The sequence below is a fragment of the Eurosta solidaginis genome, chromosome 5, assembly GCF_040869045.1.
Source record: "Eurosta solidaginis isolate ZX-2024a chromosome 5, ASM4086904v1, whole genome shotgun sequence".
NCBI classification, from domain to species: Eukaryota; Metazoa; Arthropoda; class Insecta; order Diptera; family Tephritidae; genus Eurosta; species Eurosta solidaginis.
Genome location: NC_090323.1, coordinates 25,516,054 through 25,535,306, shown reverse-complemented (window position 1 = coordinate 25,535,306; position 19,253 = coordinate 25,516,054). Strand labels below are relative to the sequence as shown.

At 33.6% G+C, this 19,253-nt stretch overlaps 1 protein-coding gene and 1 long non-coding RNA gene across 3 annotated transcripts in view; both read right to left on the bottom strand.

The window, feature by feature from the left end:
- Window positions 1–5,165, bottom strand: part of LOC137254059 (uncharacterized) — a 323,781-nt gene extending 318,616 nt beyond the window's left edge. For both annotated transcript variants that reach the window (XR_010953958.1, XR_010953959.1), the window contains exon 1: window positions 4,780–5,165. This is a non-coding gene — a long non-coding RNA (uncharacterized lncRNA). The remainder of the gene's footprint in view (window positions 1–4,779) is intronic.
- A 5,462-nt stretch (window positions 5,166–10,627) lies between these two features.
- cmpy (crimpy) overlaps window positions 10,628–19,253 on the bottom strand; it is a 151,625-nt gene continuing 142,999 nt past the window's right edge. Inside the window, exon 7 of the mRNA XM_067791520.1 lies at window positions 10,628–18,266. Within this exon, the coding sequence (XP_067647621.1) occupies window positions 18,227–18,266 (40 nt within the window). The 3' untranslated portion in view covers window positions 10,628–18,226. The remainder of the gene's footprint in view (window positions 18,267–19,253) is intronic.

Here is a 19,253-nt window from a genome sequence, read left to right as displayed (position 1 = left end):
CGGGTGCTCTAGATTTTCTTCCCTTCGGAAAAATTTATCAGAAGTCAATGCAAATTTTGAGAGACCTCCAATTTTTTCATAATTTGTACTCAGTTAGACTAAAAATTATCGGACTACAAGACTGCATACTTAAAAGAAATTCAGAGAATTTTAAATAAGTGCATCGAATTTTCAGAAATTTGTTTTCGAATTTATAAAATTTTTCGAAAATGTTTTGCATAGCAGAAACATTCAGAGAACTCCAAATAAAAATTTCGAAATTTTCGTAAATGAATTTTTTAAAAGATTTTTGAGTTTGGGTCTCATAGTTTCAGTTTCAAAGTTTATAGAGATTTTTTTCTGAAGATATCGAAAATAAAAAAAAGGAATATATATGTGACGAAATTTTAAAAAAACTGCCGCTGCTGTTTTTCTGTTCGCTGCGGTATTTATAAACTATACCAAGTACATACATATATGCATATTTGCATGTATAACGGGAAGAAATCGATTTTGTCAAAGTTGAGAAAGAAGTAAAAGAAAAAGGATGTAAGTAATTAAAGACTACATTAGACTAAAATGGGACACAAAACGACTAGAATAGGTCAATGCTTTCCGAAATGAAATTTGAAATATAGAAATTTCACTAATTAATTTGTGCGTTTTTGTGTATACCTAATAGGGTATTGGGAAACAAATCTATATACTGTAAAGTCTGCATAGATTCCATATCCAGTTGCGTTGAAATTTCCAAGACGGCTTCACAGAGCCACAGAGAGTTTTAGTGCACCGAAACAAATTCGATGGCTAGATCAACAAATCGGCTGTGTTATTCTTGAAATAACAGACATTCGGTAATGTTGATCGCAATTTTGCTAATCAAACAAGTCTTCTGTCAAGAGAATCAATTTGTTTAGTAATTTTTACAGAATAGAAACTATTGGTCTCTAGCTAACCATATACTGTAGAAATGGCAAATTCTCAATAAATCAAGCTGATTTTTCTATTAAAATTACAGACTTCATTGGGGTTTTCCATGGCATGCATATAAATCAGCTGATTTTAAAGAGAAACTTAAGATCACAGCGCTCACTACTTTTTTCTGTTATTTTAACATTGAAGAAAATCTGTTACTTTAATAGTTCTAGTAGGTTTTATTTATGAAATTTTGTTGTTGTTGATTAGACTGTTGAAATGGTTGAATTGACCCGTAACTCGGTAGTTTTAACCTTTTTTTCTTTCAGTGTGTAGAGTTTTATTTGTAGAAAAGGACCAGGAAAAAATCTTAAGAGCAATCCTACTTCAGTTAAATTTACTTGAAATTTGGTACGTTGGTAGGCTTTTGGCTTTTATAAATTAAAAAACCTTTTCCCTGGTTATTGGCAAGAACCGTTAATGATTGAAAAAATTTAAGAAATTTTTTTGCTCCAATAAATGTAAATTTTTATATAAAAATTTTTACTCATTAAATTGAAATTTTCCTTAATTTAAGAAAAATGTATTTAGTAAATCTTTTTTCTCATTTTAGGTAAGTGTTGTTTCTGGGTGCATATGATAAAAATCGAGAAATGGTGAGAGGGTGTGACGATTTAGAGAGAGAGAGAGTCAAGGCAAAAAGTAAAATAAGAAAAACGTCTTAAAAGCTTTTTAAATGTACAGGTAAGCCCAACTTACGATAGAACTAGGTCTGTTGTGTCTGAAAGTAAATATGTAAAAAAAAGCTTTGTCTTGCAAACCGTGCACCGATTGCATGGAATGCATTGATTATAAATTTACACTTAAAAATTTTATGCAATCCGTGCAATTTTTGTTATGCTCTAGCCGAGGTACATTTTCGTGCAAAGAATTGTAGGAAATGAATATATAACCATGCCTCAACGGTATGGCCCTCAATTCTCTCATTTCACTTGCGAAAAAATTAAGCAACTGTTTTCATGATGCATCGTAGTATTTTTTATTTCGTATGCCAATATTTTGATGCTTTTTACTGATGCATGCTATAACTCCGCAAAGGGGTGCTTGGGTAGTATTGCATAGGACATAAACAAACAATGACCTGGCAAGACAAAGTGAATCCTCCTATCATATTTCATAAAAAATTATTGATATAAAAGAAGCAAAAATGCGAATAAAACAACAAAATTAGCCCACTTGGCATTCAAGTATCTAAATTAAAGTTCAAGTTGTTCGTTCAACAAATAAACAACAATTTTCAAATATGTAGGTATGTGATGAAATTTAATGCTTCTATAATCTCTATAATTTCTTAAGGCAACAATATATGTTATATACGTAAGCATTTGGTGAAAGTTAAAACTTTTAGCTTTTAAAATGTAGAAATTGCGAAAAGTTTATTATCTGAACAATCGGCTATAGGGAACATATGCTATATATACGACCGAACTCTTCGATTTTTTCAGATAAAAATACCTGCTATATACGAAAGCATATGGGAAAATTTGAAGGCTCTAGCTGTTAAAATGGGACAGAAATTACGAAAAGTTTCTTATCTGAACAATCGGTTATATGGCATATATTCTATATATACGGCCGATCTATACAATTTATTCAGACAACAATAAATGCTCTATATGTAAGCATGCGGTAAAATTTTAAGCCTTAACTATTAAAATGGGGCAGTAATTACGAAAAGCTACTTACCTGTACAATCGGGGGATATATGCTATATATACTACCGATCTCATCCATTTTTTCAGACAACAATGTGTGCAATATGCGAAAACATATGGTCAGGTTTGAAGCTTCAATATGATAAATTGACGCAGATATGACAAAAATCCTCTATTCTCAAAAATTGGTTGTTTGGGGATATACATGCCATAGTGGTCCGATCCGGCCGGTTACGACAAATGTCTAATCGGACACCTAAATATACCCGCTCACCAAGTTTTATCAAGATATCTCAAAAATTTAGTGAAAAGACAGACGGACATTGTTAAATCAACTCATCTCTTCATCCCGATCGTTTCGGTATACTTATTGGTGGGTCTACTCTTCTCCTTTAAGAACTTACAATTTTGAGATTCGTGATGAAGTTAATATACCATTTCATTTTCATAAAAGGTATAAAAACGCCTTCATGCGTTTTACAGAGAAAGTGTTTAGCAAATTAGTTCGCTTTTAGCGCTTAGGGCTTTTTCGCATTTTGACCATAAGCTTTTGGCGCCCACACAATAAATGCATAAGTTATGTAGTTTTTGTTTTAGTTGGTTTTGTCTTTTTTCTATACTCACAAACATTTTTCTTACTTATATTTTATATCCGCTATTTTTACGTATTTTGTCATATATTTTTGTTTTTTCTTGTATACTTTTTTGTTGTTTATATTTTTCTCGGTGTCTTAAATTTTTTTCTTAGTTTTTTTTCTTATTTTTTTGCGTTTAAGTTCGTTCATGTCTTCATTTTCATTCATTTGGCATGCAGCATGCCAAAATAATAAGTTCAAATACAAATAGACAAATGATCATACTTGCAAACATTTAATTAAAAAACTTTTTTTTTTTTGTTGACAACAAAATGGATTGTCGCACATGGTCATAACAAATAATTACCGAGATGGTCGGGCTTGGTACTGGAACGTACCGGATCTCATCCGCCAAAGGACTATCAACTTCGCTAACTATCCCTAGGGCCTTCAGGTAGTGTCCTTATCGCTACAACAACAACTGAACCCCAGCGGGTTGGGTGGCTTAGGCTTCTTAAGCAGCCGATGCTCTGGCGACCCCAAGTTCCTCCAAGGCGGGATGACCTAGAAGCTTCAATGTGATCATATTTAATCGTTCCCGAGATGGTCGATCTGGACAAACAACAATAACTGAAAAAGTTAAAAACGCGTTCCAAAGGTCTGCTAAGAGGGTAATTATCATTTTAAACGTGTCAGTTGAAGACACTGCCAGGGGAAAAAAACTGGTAATAGTACCGTCTCTTGATACAATAGTTCTGCGATACTTCGGAACTTGTGCGATTGGCTGCAAGGTATTACCCTAAAGGCAATGCCTTTGCCAAATTATTAGTTGGAGGGCGTTTGATTTACTATTAGCTATGCTTTTGTTTTTTTTTTTAATGTGGGCGGTTCAACGGTGTCAAGATCTTATTAAATTAAATTTTGCCATTATTATAAATTTTCGGTATTGGAAAAGTGGGCGTGGTTATAGCCGAATGTTGCTAGTTTGGGCGCAGAAGAGCCTGTAAACAAAATTAGAAAACGAATAGTCTGATTTGTCGATGGATTTGTGGGAAATTTTGTTCTAAGCTTGAAATTTTTTATCTCGCTGTTTTTTTTTTTTTTTTTTTGTTAACTGAAAAGCATTTTTCATGAATAAACAGAACTTGTTGCAATATTTTATGTCTGCGCGCAATTATTTCCGTTATAGCTGGATAAGCCTAAACCGAAGTTTACTGATAAAAATATGTCGTCGCCCATTTGCCAAAAGCATACAAGTGAATATTTCACGAGTTTGAATTAATGGGTTCACCATGCATTAAAAACTGGAAAAAATTATAACGAAAAATGTACTAATTTTTAATACAGTTAAGTTTTAAATTTGAGCTCCCAGCATTTTGTTTTACCACATTGATGTTTCTGGCAAACAGGCGGCAATGCAGGATTAAACATATAGTCTACGGACTCATTTAGTATATGTGAAGCTCTCACGGGCCAGCCAATTCAACCTGGCATGCGAAATTGCAAATGTTTATAAGTCAACTGGTATGTTCTATATTACTTGCTTTGAAAAAAGTTTTACAAATGAAACACGTGATGTATATATTTTTCCATACCTTCCAAATTTTTGAAGTCTCGTTTGGTTTTTAAATTTATATGCTGCTTTACAAAGTAATATTACGATTTTGCTAAACTTTTCAATCTGTTAACACATTTAAAATTCGCTACCAAATTTTTTTCTTCAATACTCAAATATTACAAAAATATTTTTGCATTTTTCACAAACATTTTCCTATACACAAAATTTTTTGATTTATTTTTGTGGGCGTAAGCTTTCATAAAATGTACACCATACAAATAACTGCAATCGAAGCACTTTTGCGTTACGTTGCAAGTACGTACAACAAAAACACGACTTCACATTGCACTAGTGCGTTTAGATCGTAAGAAAAAAAACACAACCTTCGCGTTGACAGGTCGTTGTTGAACTGAATTTAGCCAATCACTAACAAATAGCCAAAGCGATCCATATACACAACAGAAATTTAAGCACATTTGCTGCTTTGCAGCTCGTTTGTTTATGAAGAGCGTATGGAGTGTATTGATAACGCGCTCCAAGCGACAAGAGTACACCCCAGCAATGTGCTCCAATGTTAATTGCATATGTATTAGTGTGCATGTTTAGTTATGCGTTCCGTAGTTTTGTTTGAATTTTTCTACTCTCTCTTTATCTTAAACGCCCTCTTTTACCTTCTTTAGCACCATTTTTTCATTTATTTGTTACTCACGCTTCTCAGCTGGTATATAATTTTTTTTATACCCTTCATGAAAGTGAAATGGTATGTTAACTTTGACACGAATCTCAAAATTGTAAGTCCTTAAAGGAAAATAGATAGACCCACCATTAAGTATACCGAAATAATCAGGATGAAGAGCTGAGTTGATTTAGCCATGTCCGTCTATCCGTCTGTCTGTTTGTATGCAAACTAGTCCCTCAATTTTTGAGATATCTTGATAAAATTTGGTGAGCGGGTCTATTTAGGTGTCCGATTAGACATTTGTCGGAACCGGCCGGATCGGAACAGTCTAGCATATATCCTCCATACAACTGGTTTTTCAGAAAAAGAGGATTTTTGTCATACCTTCCTCAATTTGTCAGATTGAACTTAAAACATCACCATATGCCTTCGTATATTGCGTATATTGTTGTCTGAAAAAATGGATGATATCGGTCTATATATAGTATATATCCCCCAACCGACTGTTCAGATAAACAACTTTTCGTAATTACTGCCCCATTTTAGGAGCTTGAGGCTTCAAATTTCACCAAATGCTTACGTATATAGCATATATTGTTGTCTGAATCATAGAGATCGGTGGTATATATAGTATATATCTCATACAACCGATTGTTCCGATAAGAAACTTTTCACAATATCTGCCCCATTTTAAGAGCTAAGTATAAGCTTGAAATTTCAACAGTTGCTTACGTATAGTGATCGGTGGTATATATAGTATATATATGGTGGTGTATATAGTATATATATGTATATAGTATATACAGTGAAATTCTTTATAATCGGACACTCACCGTCGCAGTGTTTTTGTCCGGCTATGGGAGATGTCCGCTTATAAGGGATGAAATCACAAAATATATACCACACATGTAAATTGTATTGTACATAGTTTATTTAAGAAATGTTTGGAAGTAAATAATATTTGCATACTTTAGTATTACATATAAATAAATATACATATATCGATTAAGTACATTATACAAGTCTTTACATCAACATTGATTGCTTTAATTTAAAAGGTTCATTTTCAAAGTGACTCGATATTTTTAATGTGCTGTAAAGCTATGTACATAGTCATTTTGTGCAAATTGTTTCAAGCGCGCAACAAGTTTTAAAGCCTCATCATATGATGTTATAGGCTCACTTATTTCTTTCGAAAATTCACCGCGTTATCTAAAACAAGATAATTTTTCGATTCTGGGCTTTCATTCTTCGATTGAACTGCTGCAGCCATTCACACATCACTTCTCAAGTCATCCATGCTTTTTTATTAGACTTCCAATCCACTGGCACTTTTGTGATTGGAACATGTTTAAAAGATCGAGGACGGTCTGCTTTACCTATAACCAAAAGAAGCTCCTTATCTCCAGCCATGTTAGCACAGAACAAAATTGCGAGTCCTTCCGTTGACAGTTTACCGCCCACGCATTTTTCGGATTTAAGAGCGAGGGTTTTGTCAGGTAAGGCACGAAAGGAAAGTCCACTTCCGCGTTCCGTCTGCGTTGTAAATGTCTTTAGGCTTGTAACCGGTCAACATAGATGACAGTTTTGTCCTAAACTGTTCGACACCATCCTGGTTTACATCTGCAACTTCACCAGATACGCGTTTGAAAGCAACATTGTTATTATCACTATACTTTACCTTTTTGCAACTCCACGTACTGATAATTTATCTTTTTCGAAAACATTAATAATTTCCATTTTTTCTTTAATAGAAAGTAAGTTCTTTTTCGGGGCCATATTATTACGAACTTTAAACGCAACCATTCGCATGCAACTGACTTAACAAACTGTATGGAAAACTATCCTTAATTTGAAACACATAGCTTGAATATGTGCATACCTATTTCATTTTTATAATGAACTACAAAGCTTGTTTGTGATATTTTTGAGTTTTGTCCGTTAATGAGAAATTTTTTTATGAAAATGGTCTGAAATACTTTGTCCGCGTCCGGTTATTAGAGTGTCCGTTTATTAGGATAATATTTGTATAAAAAAATGAATGAAAAACCTGTGTGCCCAAAATTTGTCAGGTTATTGGAGCTGTCCGGTTATAAGGACTGTCTTTAATGGGGAATTTTACTGTATATATATTTTCGCAATTTCAGCCCCATTTTAACAGCTAGAAACTTCAAATTTCACCAACTGCTTACGTATATAGCATATATTGTTGTCTGGAAAATTCATAAAGGTCGGTGGTATGTATCGCTCATTTACTGCAATAGTGTCACAACTCAAAAAAAAAAAACAATATTCCAGGAGAGCCATTCAAAGATTTTAACTGCCATATGTTGTGCATATAAAGGCATACTTTCATTTGTATAGCACGTGGTAAATTTTGAACGGATCACAAAGATTTTTTTATACAACATAGATCATGTTATTGGGTACGTTTATATGTTATTAACTCAAAAGTCATGTTTTTTGAGTTATGACACTATTGAAGTAAATGAGCAATATATTATATACCCCATATAATCTGTCATTTTTGCCCTTTTTTATGGCTAGAGGCTTCAAATTTCATTAATATATTGTTGAAATACGTGATTCGTAGCCATAGTTTTTACATGCAGACCACAAAAAACGTGAAACTTTGCATCCTCACACAAAGTACATACCCATTTTTTTATTTTGTATTTATCTTAAAAATCGTTTAGGTATGTACATCTGTTCACTATATATTTCTTATCTTATACAGCCGATTATTTTGAGATTACGAATGGGATAAGATTATTATTCAGCCCCATTCATGAAGGGTATAAAGTCTTCGGCACAGCCGAAGACAGTCCCGTCCTTATTTGTTTGAATTGGTGTTGATGTTAATTGGCAAAGGTTTTTGTTTACATTTGTTGAACGTATAGCTCAGCTGGTTTTTGCCTCAGTTTGTTTAAATCAGGCATGCTTAACCAACGAACCGATATCATTTCGTTACGATAATTAACGTTAATAAACCAAACAAAGTCATTTCGTTTCGTTTATTAACGTTAACGTTAATTTGACGTTCTTAACGTTAATAAACGAAACGAAATGACTTTGTTTCGTTTATTAACGTTGACTATCGTAACGAAATGATATCGGTTCGTTGGTTAAGCATGCCTGGTTTAAATGATCATGTCTACATACATAAATAGTTGTAGATAAATATCTGAAAAAAAGTATATGTTCGCTTGTAGAAATAAAGTAAACATTCGAAAACTTTGTTTATGCGAACTCGTTTTGTTTTTTGGTGGAGTATACTTAAGTACACTTCCATATATATCGGATCAAGAAATTGTGGGAAAATAAACAAAAAAAAGTTATGTATCTCGAGTCTATTTAGCTATAGCACACCCACCAAATTCGAGCCAGTTTGAAGGAAAAATTAAAAATCAAGAAAACTAGAAGAAAAGCTCAGTTTAAAGCTTCTCTACCCTCCAAAATTTTGAAGCTATTATGAGAACGTCGCGTGGCAACCGAAAGAACGAACGTTCCGTATAGGGCCACGTGTCGTGATTAAAGAGCGTGACGTATATTCAGAAAGAAAAAAGTAGAGTAAGGAAAGCATAAATTCGAAGAGCTCGAAGGATGAGCCAATAAAAACAGCGCTCGAAAGTTGTAAACATTCAGTGACAGACGGAAAATTTAAGCTTAGAGTTAGGTTAGGTTAAACTAGATTGTCAATAAAGACCTCACAAGGACTGAATGGGTTCATAGTGTTACCACAATTTGTTTGACGATACAGCGAAAAAACCCCAACTAGGTATCAGGACTTACGTTATAAAATAACTCCGTACTCTAACTTTTACTAGATCTGGCATCCCTGCCACCCCTAGCACCGCATCGGTTTTTTCTGCAGCTCACACTTCCTCCATCTGTTTTACTGTCGAGTGTCCAGTAAGTATGGCCATCATCAGCCTTAAGAGTTTTCTCCAAAATTAAGGTGATTGCCCTTTTGCATACAATTGAGTACAATTGTGTTATGGAATGCATATACTTGCTATTGTCACCAAGCTACTTACCTGCTTTTCTGTCTCCCTTCCCACAGAATATTTGTCGATAGATATATCACCGATGTCCTTAGTGTGAGACAAAAGAAAAAGTTATTAAAAAAATGAAACGCAAGGCTAAACCACTTGAATGTGAAGAGTATAAGATACCGGCTGATAGAAACAATGGTCGAAAACTTGTACAGATAATCCGGCGCATGAAAAATATCTCAATACTGATACACATTTTCATTGAGATAAAAATTGAGGATTTAACAAACGACTTGAAGAATATGCTTATGTTATAGAGACAATATTAGCAAGGGAGGTGAAGAACAAGTCAACACAGTCCCTGTGATGGCATTTGCCTTCCGACAACTGATTATGACAAAAGACTTAAAAAATGTCTGGGATTAAAAAAAATGAATCGCCGGAAGGCGAACTATTTAGACTAAGGTTGTCAAAGATCCTGCATCAAGTCTTTTGTGACATTTGAGCTGTTCACCACATGCCCACGGCGGCAGTTGGCGTAACATAAAATACTGTATAAAATATTTAGACTATGGGCTGCAATCGACGAACTCAAATGATCTGATAAGTGCGACTTCCAGCCTGATGAATTTACCATAGCCCAGACTTTTATGACACGTCATATCCTGCAAAAAGGCCTGCGATAGGAGACTGTGACTCTTTGTCGAGTTCCAAGCAGCCTTTGACTCCGCAAAAGAAGGCGACTTCGCATCGTTCTATTTCCTTGACTTGATGCTGGAGAACATAAAACGGAATCCGTGTGCTTGTATGTCGTCCTGCTGCCAGATATTCTAAGCAATTAGTGCTTTACTATTCGCTTCTTTCTACGGCTTCACTGAGTTTTTACTTTTTTAAGAGAGTGCGATCAGAGAGTAATAAGAAATATTTCTGATAAGCTTTCTCAGCAGCTAAAAACATCGCAAAACTTTTAAAAGCTTGAGTTGGCATTTGAGCAGAAATTTTCAGCTTTTTGAGTGGAAATTACAAAAGCTGGCTAGTGTATGTTAAATAATACAGGGTGACACAAACAATATCTAAAAGCAAATATTTCATCGAATACTTTCCTAGTTTCCGAAAACTTACTACTACTTACAAAACTTACTTACTACTTACTTCTTCAGCCTTCTTCACCATTTTGCAAATTAAAAGAACAACTCACTTATTTGTTTACTTCTGTCATATTTTTTTTGGTAAACTTTATTTAGGTATATAATGATTATGATTTTTTTCTTTCAATATTCTGATATACTTTTAGTACATACATACTTTTTGCAAAACACTGCTTGTCATGCCTAAATACATAAAATTTGCATAGGAAAATAAAACAAAAAATGTTACATGTTAATAGTTACAGTATCATGCGCTCATATTAGGGTGGGTCGAAACTATTGAAAAATAAAATTACAAATAAAATTTTTGTAAACATGTTTTTTGGTTGGGGTTTGAGAGAAATTTATGTGAGTTTACTTTGATTTTTCTCTTCATCCACCCTTACACATAATTCTCTCTTAAGTTTTAGGTATTTATCTTTATTATGGTAGCTTAGGTATATAGAGTAGAATGCAATTGAAGCAATTAATTACAATACTGCTATTTACAAAGTTTGGGGCTTTCGTTTAATATTTTTTGATTTTATTATAAATGTTTTCCACTATCTTTAGTAGGTATAAATACCATGAACAAGTATCATTTAAAAAAATAATATATACAATAGCCCTGGATTGGTTTTGTTACAAGTTTTAGGTTTTTGTTTAATACAATTTATTTATATCCAACTTTTTAGAACAAAATCTAGCACACACTCTATACAACGTTATGTATATACAGGTTATTTTAAACACGTTTGCCAATTTTAGTACATCTTTATGGAAACTATGTGTACAAATTCTTAGCAATTTTTGTACAATTTACTCTCATTTTTAGAACACTTTCTTACCAATTCTAGTATAATGTCATTATTCTTCATATGCAGTAAATCAAATCATTTTAAATACAAAATTTATTTACATGCAACTCAACTAGATTTTAGTATAACTTTTTACTCTATGCGTTCACACTTGCGGCTTGCAGATGCACTAAAATAAATACTCATGCATAAGGTCTTAAATTAAATGGCCTTTTTCCAATTTCAAATAGAAGTTTGTACATAAACAGTAATTTTTCCAGTATTAAAATATATTTTATTTTAGTACATTTTAGTACATATTCTTTTTTTTATTTTTTTAATCAAAATTAATGTTAAGTACACTCTCTATAAATGTTTATTTCAAGACCCTTTTAAATTATTCGATATTGTATTTTTTAGTACACCTTTTAGAACATGCATACAATTTTTGAAATGCCCGAGTTAAAGAAATAGGTATGTTTATGCGCGTAGGTTGTGAATGATTTGAATATTTTTTGGTAAGTTTCCGAATTTTTCCCATATTTGACTGATGTTTACCCATTTTATTACCAAATACACACACTGAATTTTAGTAAAATTTTTCAATAATGAAAATAGCGCTCGACATTTGTTCTGACAAACAAATTTGTTAATTTACTAAAAACCCGAAAAGTTTTCGGAAACGTTTTAAATTTTTTTAGTAATTAAACATTTTTAGTACATAAAAAATATAATTTTATATGAATTTTTTAATACTCTGTAAACTATTTCGTGCTTTAGAAATTATTTTGAATGTATATACGCTAAATTGGGCTAAATACTTTTTAGTACACATTTTAATAGTTGTCCAATTTTTAGGAACCAGTGCTATAAACAAATTGTAGTACTGATTAAAAAATATTCAAAATTTTTGTTATTCGTTAGTAATTTTTTGAAAATAATTTTCAGTACATTTTACATAATTCTATTTTGTTGAAAGTAAAATAATTTTTAGTACAAGCTGTATAAGAATATGTTTATTTTAAAACCAGAGTTCGAAAACGATTTAAAATTTCCAAAAGTTTTTCAAGCGCTTAGTAGTGGGGAATCATTTAATAAACAATAACACACACTCAATTCTTAAGGTACACCTCCAGTTTTTCAAGAGCCAGAGACCACATCTTCGTATACCATAGATGTAAAAATATTCAAATATTGTATCAATGTTTGTAGTATTTATTTCTCTATATAGAAGAAATTATTTTGGTCTCAAATGAGCACGGTAAAGTTTAGCACTCATTTTTAGTAACTGATTTAACTTCCCAACCTGAACATGGGCTAAGTAATTTTTCAACGCTTTTACACTCAGCTGAGCAGAGCTCACAGAGTATACTAATTTTGTTCGCATAACGGTACACCGTAAAGGCATAAACTAATCGAGATAGATAGAGACATCTATATATCAAAATGATCTGGACGAAAAAGAAATTAATTTAGCCATGTCCGTCCGTCCATCCGTAAACACGATAACTTGACTATGGAAATTTGGTATGTAAGGTCCTGGGCACTCATCTCAGATCGCTATTTAAAATCAACGAAATTGGAGTATAACCACGCCCACTTTTTCGATATCGAACATTTCGAAAAACCGAAAAAGTGCGATAATTCATTAAAAAGACGGATAAAGCAATGAAACTTGGTAGGTGGGTTGACCTTATGACGCAGAATAGAAAATTAGTAAAATTTTGGACAATGGGCGCGGCACCGTCCACTTTTAAAAGAAGGTAATTTAAAAGTTTTACAAGCTGTAATTTGGCAGTCGTTGAAGACAGTATTACTCCTATTACTATATGTGTGCTAAATAAAAATTAGCAAAATCGGATGACGGACACTCCCACTTAAAAAAAAATTGTTTTAAGTCAAATTTAAAAAAATAAAATTGAATAGCTTTTCAGTATATAAGTAAATTATGTCAACATTCAACTCCAGTAATGATATGGTGCAAAAAAATACAAAAATAAAACAAAATTTCAAAATGGGCTTGGCTCCGCCCTTTTTCATTTAATTTGTCTAGAATACTTTTAATGCCATCAGTCGAACACAAATTTACCAATCCTTGTGAAAATGGGCCAAATCGGTTGAAGCCACACCCAGTTTTTATACACAGTCGACCGTCTGTCCCCCCGCTCGGCCGATAACTTGAGCAAAAATCGATATATCTTTACTAAACTTAGTTCACGTACTTATCTGAACTACTGAAAATTTCGAAAAATGAAAAAATTCCATAATTCTATACCAAATACGAAAAAGGAGTTGAAACATGGTGATCCGATTGGTGTTTTGACGCAAAATATAACTTCAGAAAGAACTTTGTAAAATGGGTGTGGCACCTACCATATTAAGTAGAAGAAAATGAAAGAGTTCTGCAGGGCAAAATCAAAAGCCCTTGGAATCATGGCAGGAATACTGTTCATGGTATTTCATATATAAATAAATTATCTGTACCCGACAGATAAAGTTATGTGTCACTCTCGTCGCTATTTTGGTCGATATCCCGAAAACGCCTTCACTTATACAACTAAGGGCCACTCCCTTATAAAACCCTCATTAATACCTTTAATTTGATACCTATATCGTACAAACATATTATAAAGTCACCCCTGGCCCACCTTTATAGCGATATCTCGAAAAGGTGTCCACCTATAGAACTAAGGATCATTCCCTTTTAAAATACTCATTAACACCTTTCATTTGATACCAATATCGAGCAAACGCATTCCAGGGTTACCCTAGGTTCATTTTCCTACATGGAGATTTTCCCTTATTTTGTCCCCAAAGCTCTCAGCTGAGTAATTAATGGTCGGTTACACCTAAACTTAGCCTTTCTTACTTTTTTTGTTTTTTGTTTTATGCACCTTCAAATAAAAATTTTCTAAAATTTTTTAATAAATTTTTTAGTACTTGCATAACTTTTAGTACACATAAATGCCTGCAAATTTTAAATGCTTAAAACACTTTTGCTTGTTTAAGAAAACAAAATTTGTCATAGCTAACAGTTAAAAACAATGCTTAATAGTTGAATATCAAAAATCACTCATGGAATGCTTATTTTGCACTTCAGTTTTAGTTCTAAATTGTCTTCAAATTTGCATAGTAATAGTACTAAATTAAAAGAAAAATACAAACTAACATAAATTGAAAAAAAAAAAAAAATAAATAAATAAAAAAATCTATTTGAATGCTTTTAAAAGCTTTAAAATTGATTTTCTGCTGAGTTTTGCTATTGTCCTTTAATGCTTCTTCAGTATTTATTTTACTATACGATAAGCTTTCTATCATATAACATTTGACATACATATATTACTATTAAATTTGTAGTAATTTACAAGCAAGCCATTGTTTTTATTTTTTTCATAGTTTTTATACGCCTTCCATTGCTAATTCAACTAAGCTTAGCTACACATTCAGAAATACATACATATATAATATATAAAGTTATTTATAGTTATATATTGTATATATATATACAATATATATATATACACTGCCTGTAATTATACTATTTTATATTGTATATGCATTTTAGTTTTAATCCTATTTATATTTAATATCTCTAAATTTGTTTACTTTTTATATCTACATAGTATAATAAATATACCTGTATATACATATATATTTGTTCTATATATATATATATATATTATATTTGTTTTTAATATGCAGTACTTTTTGTTGTTTTATTTATTGTTTCCTTGGTATAACTTTACGCTTTTGAATATTATTACATACAGTTTTTAGTACTTTCTTCACTTTGTTTCAAGCAAATGAAATTTATATAAGGGTATCCAAATTTGACGAGGTAAGACGGAAAAATTTGCTGTACTGCTGTTTAGCCTGAAACCCAGAAAATCTCCTAAAAAAATGACAATCAGTTGTTAGATCAAGCCAGTGGTCGCCGCGGCATAGCTCAGTTGAGCCAGATTTGCTTCACACATCTTCTTACTCTTCATCGTCAGTCGTTAGCGGCACAGCAACGAATAAACACTGTACGCGGCTGTCGCAAAAATGTTAAGATTCCCTATGAGAAATATTACGATGGGATAACGCAACTAATATGACGGTAATGTTTAGGTTTTTACCTTTTGGGGTATGTTATATTCAATAACTTTTCAACTCAATATGAGTTTTTTAAATTATTTTAAAAAATTTCGTTCTGGGCTCCTTTTTTCTGCGCCAAGAAAAACTTAACTTCTGCACTGCAAAAAACTACTATTGGATATTTAAAAAATGTTGCGATATAGTAAAAATATTGACATGAATGTATCTTTATGATTTTGTTTTTTAAATAAGTTAGATATTTTTTTAACATTTTGTGTATCCTCTGTTGCGGCAAATGTATAAGTCTCGGAAAGATGATTTTAAGCCAGTGATCGCCGCTATATTTGCGATATTTGAGGGACTTGAAAATATTTCAAACTAAAATGCATGTTGCAATTTAGCTTTAGTTTCCTGCTGGGTTGCTCATGCTCTCCCTCTAACTAATACACTCACATTTTAATTTTGCAGACCACTGGATTAACCTAAACCGTACCAACAAACATTGCATTTGTCCATAGTTGCACTCACATTTGCGCCAATACTTTTAGGCGCCGCTGTTATTTGCACAAGCATTGTTCAGTTTTTGTCTCTTTCTCCCTCTCCCGCTACGATAGTTCTTTTGAGATACGGCCAAATCTAGCACCACTAAGCGACGTGAAAAAACTATTATTTGCATGTACAATTATAGAGCAATTCACAACTAGCGGCAATTGCACTACTCGACGAAGAATGTTAGGCAAAGTTGAACAAATAGGCTTAAAAGTGACGCGCCGCTTTTGTTACATGTCGCGTCGCATAATGTGCATGCACCATTATACTGCCTTTGCGCTTTTCTGTCATAGTCATATCCCTGGAGCAGCAAGGGAGGTAATGTCTACCTTCGCCTCGCACAACTTCTAATTTCTCCAGTATTAAGTTAAGCAAATCTCAAACAAATGAGGCCGCCTTGTCTAGAGCCTCGTTTTATTTCGAATAGCTCGGAGAGGTCCTTAAAATCCTTACTGCGCCGGTGGTGTTTCTCAACTTAATTTGGTATAGGCCTAAGTTCAGACACAGCCGCACACAATCAGTCAAAGATTGCCTTGAACTCGTAAGTCTTCTCCAAGATATGGCGCATTGTTAAGATTTGGTTAAGAGTAGATAAGGTTCCATAGTTTATTGACTTTTGGCCTCAGTATTTCGCACTGTACGCTAGATAGAAGCATAAACAACTTTAAAAGCAATATTAAACGTTTTTATTACGCGATAATAGTTTCCGGGATCGCTTTTCTTGGGCATATTCTTTTACAACTCTTCCGTGTTTGAGAAGCTTGGCGGGTAATCCGTCGCTACGCAGGGCTTTGTTATATCTTAGCCGGGATGCTGTCATTCTCATTTCCCCATAGTCGGGTACCGTATCATGGTTTTTGTCATCGGTGGTTGGAGTATTCACTCACTCCAGCTAGAAATGAAGAGTAGTGCTCTTTCCACAATTTAAGAATGGTGAGCGAGGTACCAGGTCGCCATTATCATTGAAGTGGGAATCTACCCAAATCTTGAAACATTTCGGTATCCGTCAGATTTTTTGGTAGACTTTTTGACCATTATCCCTACCAGCCGATATCTTAAGGTCTTTGTTCCGCCTTACTTTTTTTTCTTTTTCGCATCACGACAGCGCTCAGTATTTCGACCTCACAACTGCAATAAATGAACTGGAACTACGACGTGATCGATTAGGTTTCGTGTTCTTCGATCATGGAACATCCAAATAGTTTGGTGTATCTTTTTTTTCTGATCACTGGTACTGCAAGTAACTATACTTGGAGCTGCCGAGAAGTCAAAGAATTTCAACCCGTTTGGAGTTGTTACATCATGGAGGATAAGTTTTTCTGACTGCAGCACCCAAGACCCTTTCTTTGTCCATCCCGACGTTAAAATTGCCCAGCATTATTTTAGTATTATGGAAAGGGCAGTAATGATATGTCTTTTATAGTTCTTATTGGAAGAGTCAACATCTTTGTCATCCGCATTGTCTCTTGGTGCGTAAGTAAGTAAATGAAAGTTTTATATTAAAATACTGCGCCTTGATCGGGCGCCATAGATTGGATGAAGTGTTAGATAGGCCTCCATCTGCACCAAGGTAATGGTTTGTCCACTCACATTATCACTTGCTTCCAATGCAAGCGGGTCTGGTTAAACGCTGCTTTGATCCGTGTGCAGGTAATTTATAAATTCGCCTTCGCTTGCCGTGCTCATAATCTGAAAAAGAGTCCTAATCCGGGAACTGTTATTTTTGTGTTTAATTGGAAGGCATTTTTACGTCGCAGGGCCTAAGCCTAGCGCACAATCCGCCTACCAGATGCATATGAAGTCATAACCGTGAGCATTACGGTTGCGTGTAACTCAGCTATATCACACTGGCTCAACTGGATACAGATGAGCAATTGTAACATTTTTTTCGTATAAAAAAAGGGTTACATAGATAAAAGTGAAGCTAACATTATATAAATTTTTATAAAAAAACATATGTTTTTCTTTTCAACTAAATCCATACCACAATATAATTTTACTTGTTCTCAATACTTAGACTTATTTCCTTACGCTCTTATTTTATTTCCTTTTTACAAATTTTACTTAATTTACATACAAACATAGGTCCATATATAGTATAGCTTGCAGTTTTTTTTTTTACATTTAGCTGCTACTTATTCTAATCAATTTATTTACTTTGTTTCGTCAATGTCCTCTCGATTTCCAATAGTGTACCCTTCATAGAGCTTATCGACATATTGTTAGGATTTGGTAGTGGTGGTTGGAAATGTACAGGAATCTATACTATTTCGCTGTATTTTCTATGTTTCATGTTTAATCTGAAAGTAGAAAAGATGTAGAAAATTTTGTGATCACACGGCTTCTATTGATTATATATTTATGATTGGTTAGAATATCAGCGTAATGATCATGCGCTGACTGCTATCGATGCTAAATAAGTACTGAGCTGGAAGGGACAACCCAGTAAATTGTAGCCACTAGGGGATGTAGCCACCCTCAAGGTGGTGTATTCTCTTCTCTTTTGTGGACCCTAGTCATAGATGACCTACTCCAGTTACCGAAATCCAATAAATGTGATACACAAGTGTATACAGATGACTCAGTGATCTGCATCACAGGAATGCACTTGGAAACAAAATCCAATCGCATGCAACAAGCCCTGATCTGCATCACAGGAATGCACTTGGAAAGAAAATCCAATCGCATGCAACAAACCCTGCGCATCATACAAAGGCATAATATCGACGGATTGTCTATCAGGAGAAGAAAACTATTCATGCCATAACCTTCTGTAGTTAGCGTCAACATCAGATTTTCAATGGGAGTAAACTACTTAGGGTTAACACGGGACATAACTCTTACGTGAATTGCTCATAAACAAAGCAAGGTGAGCTTTCTTCGCCTGCATTAAACTCTATGGCTTGAGGCTATCTTCCTACTGAACATTTAATACAGTAGTGAAGCCAATAATGCCCTATGCTTCCATAGTTGTATGGCCGAATACCATGCAAAAACCAGCAAATAGCAAAACTAAGCAAACATCATGGACTATTTTGCATTAGCATAACGTCCGCATTAAGAATATTACCTGCTGATGTACTTAGTGCCTGTTCTGTTTAATAGAGAAAGGGTAAACACTTACTGCACTAAGACTTCAAAATAACTCTGAGCCAAAGATCTTTAACATGCCAGGGCATATGAAAAATTCATAGAATTGTTTTATTGCAACTACATGATGTCCCAATGGTCCCAAACTCTTTTGGAAAGAGGGAATCCATACACTGACCTTGACTGAAGTCTGGTTC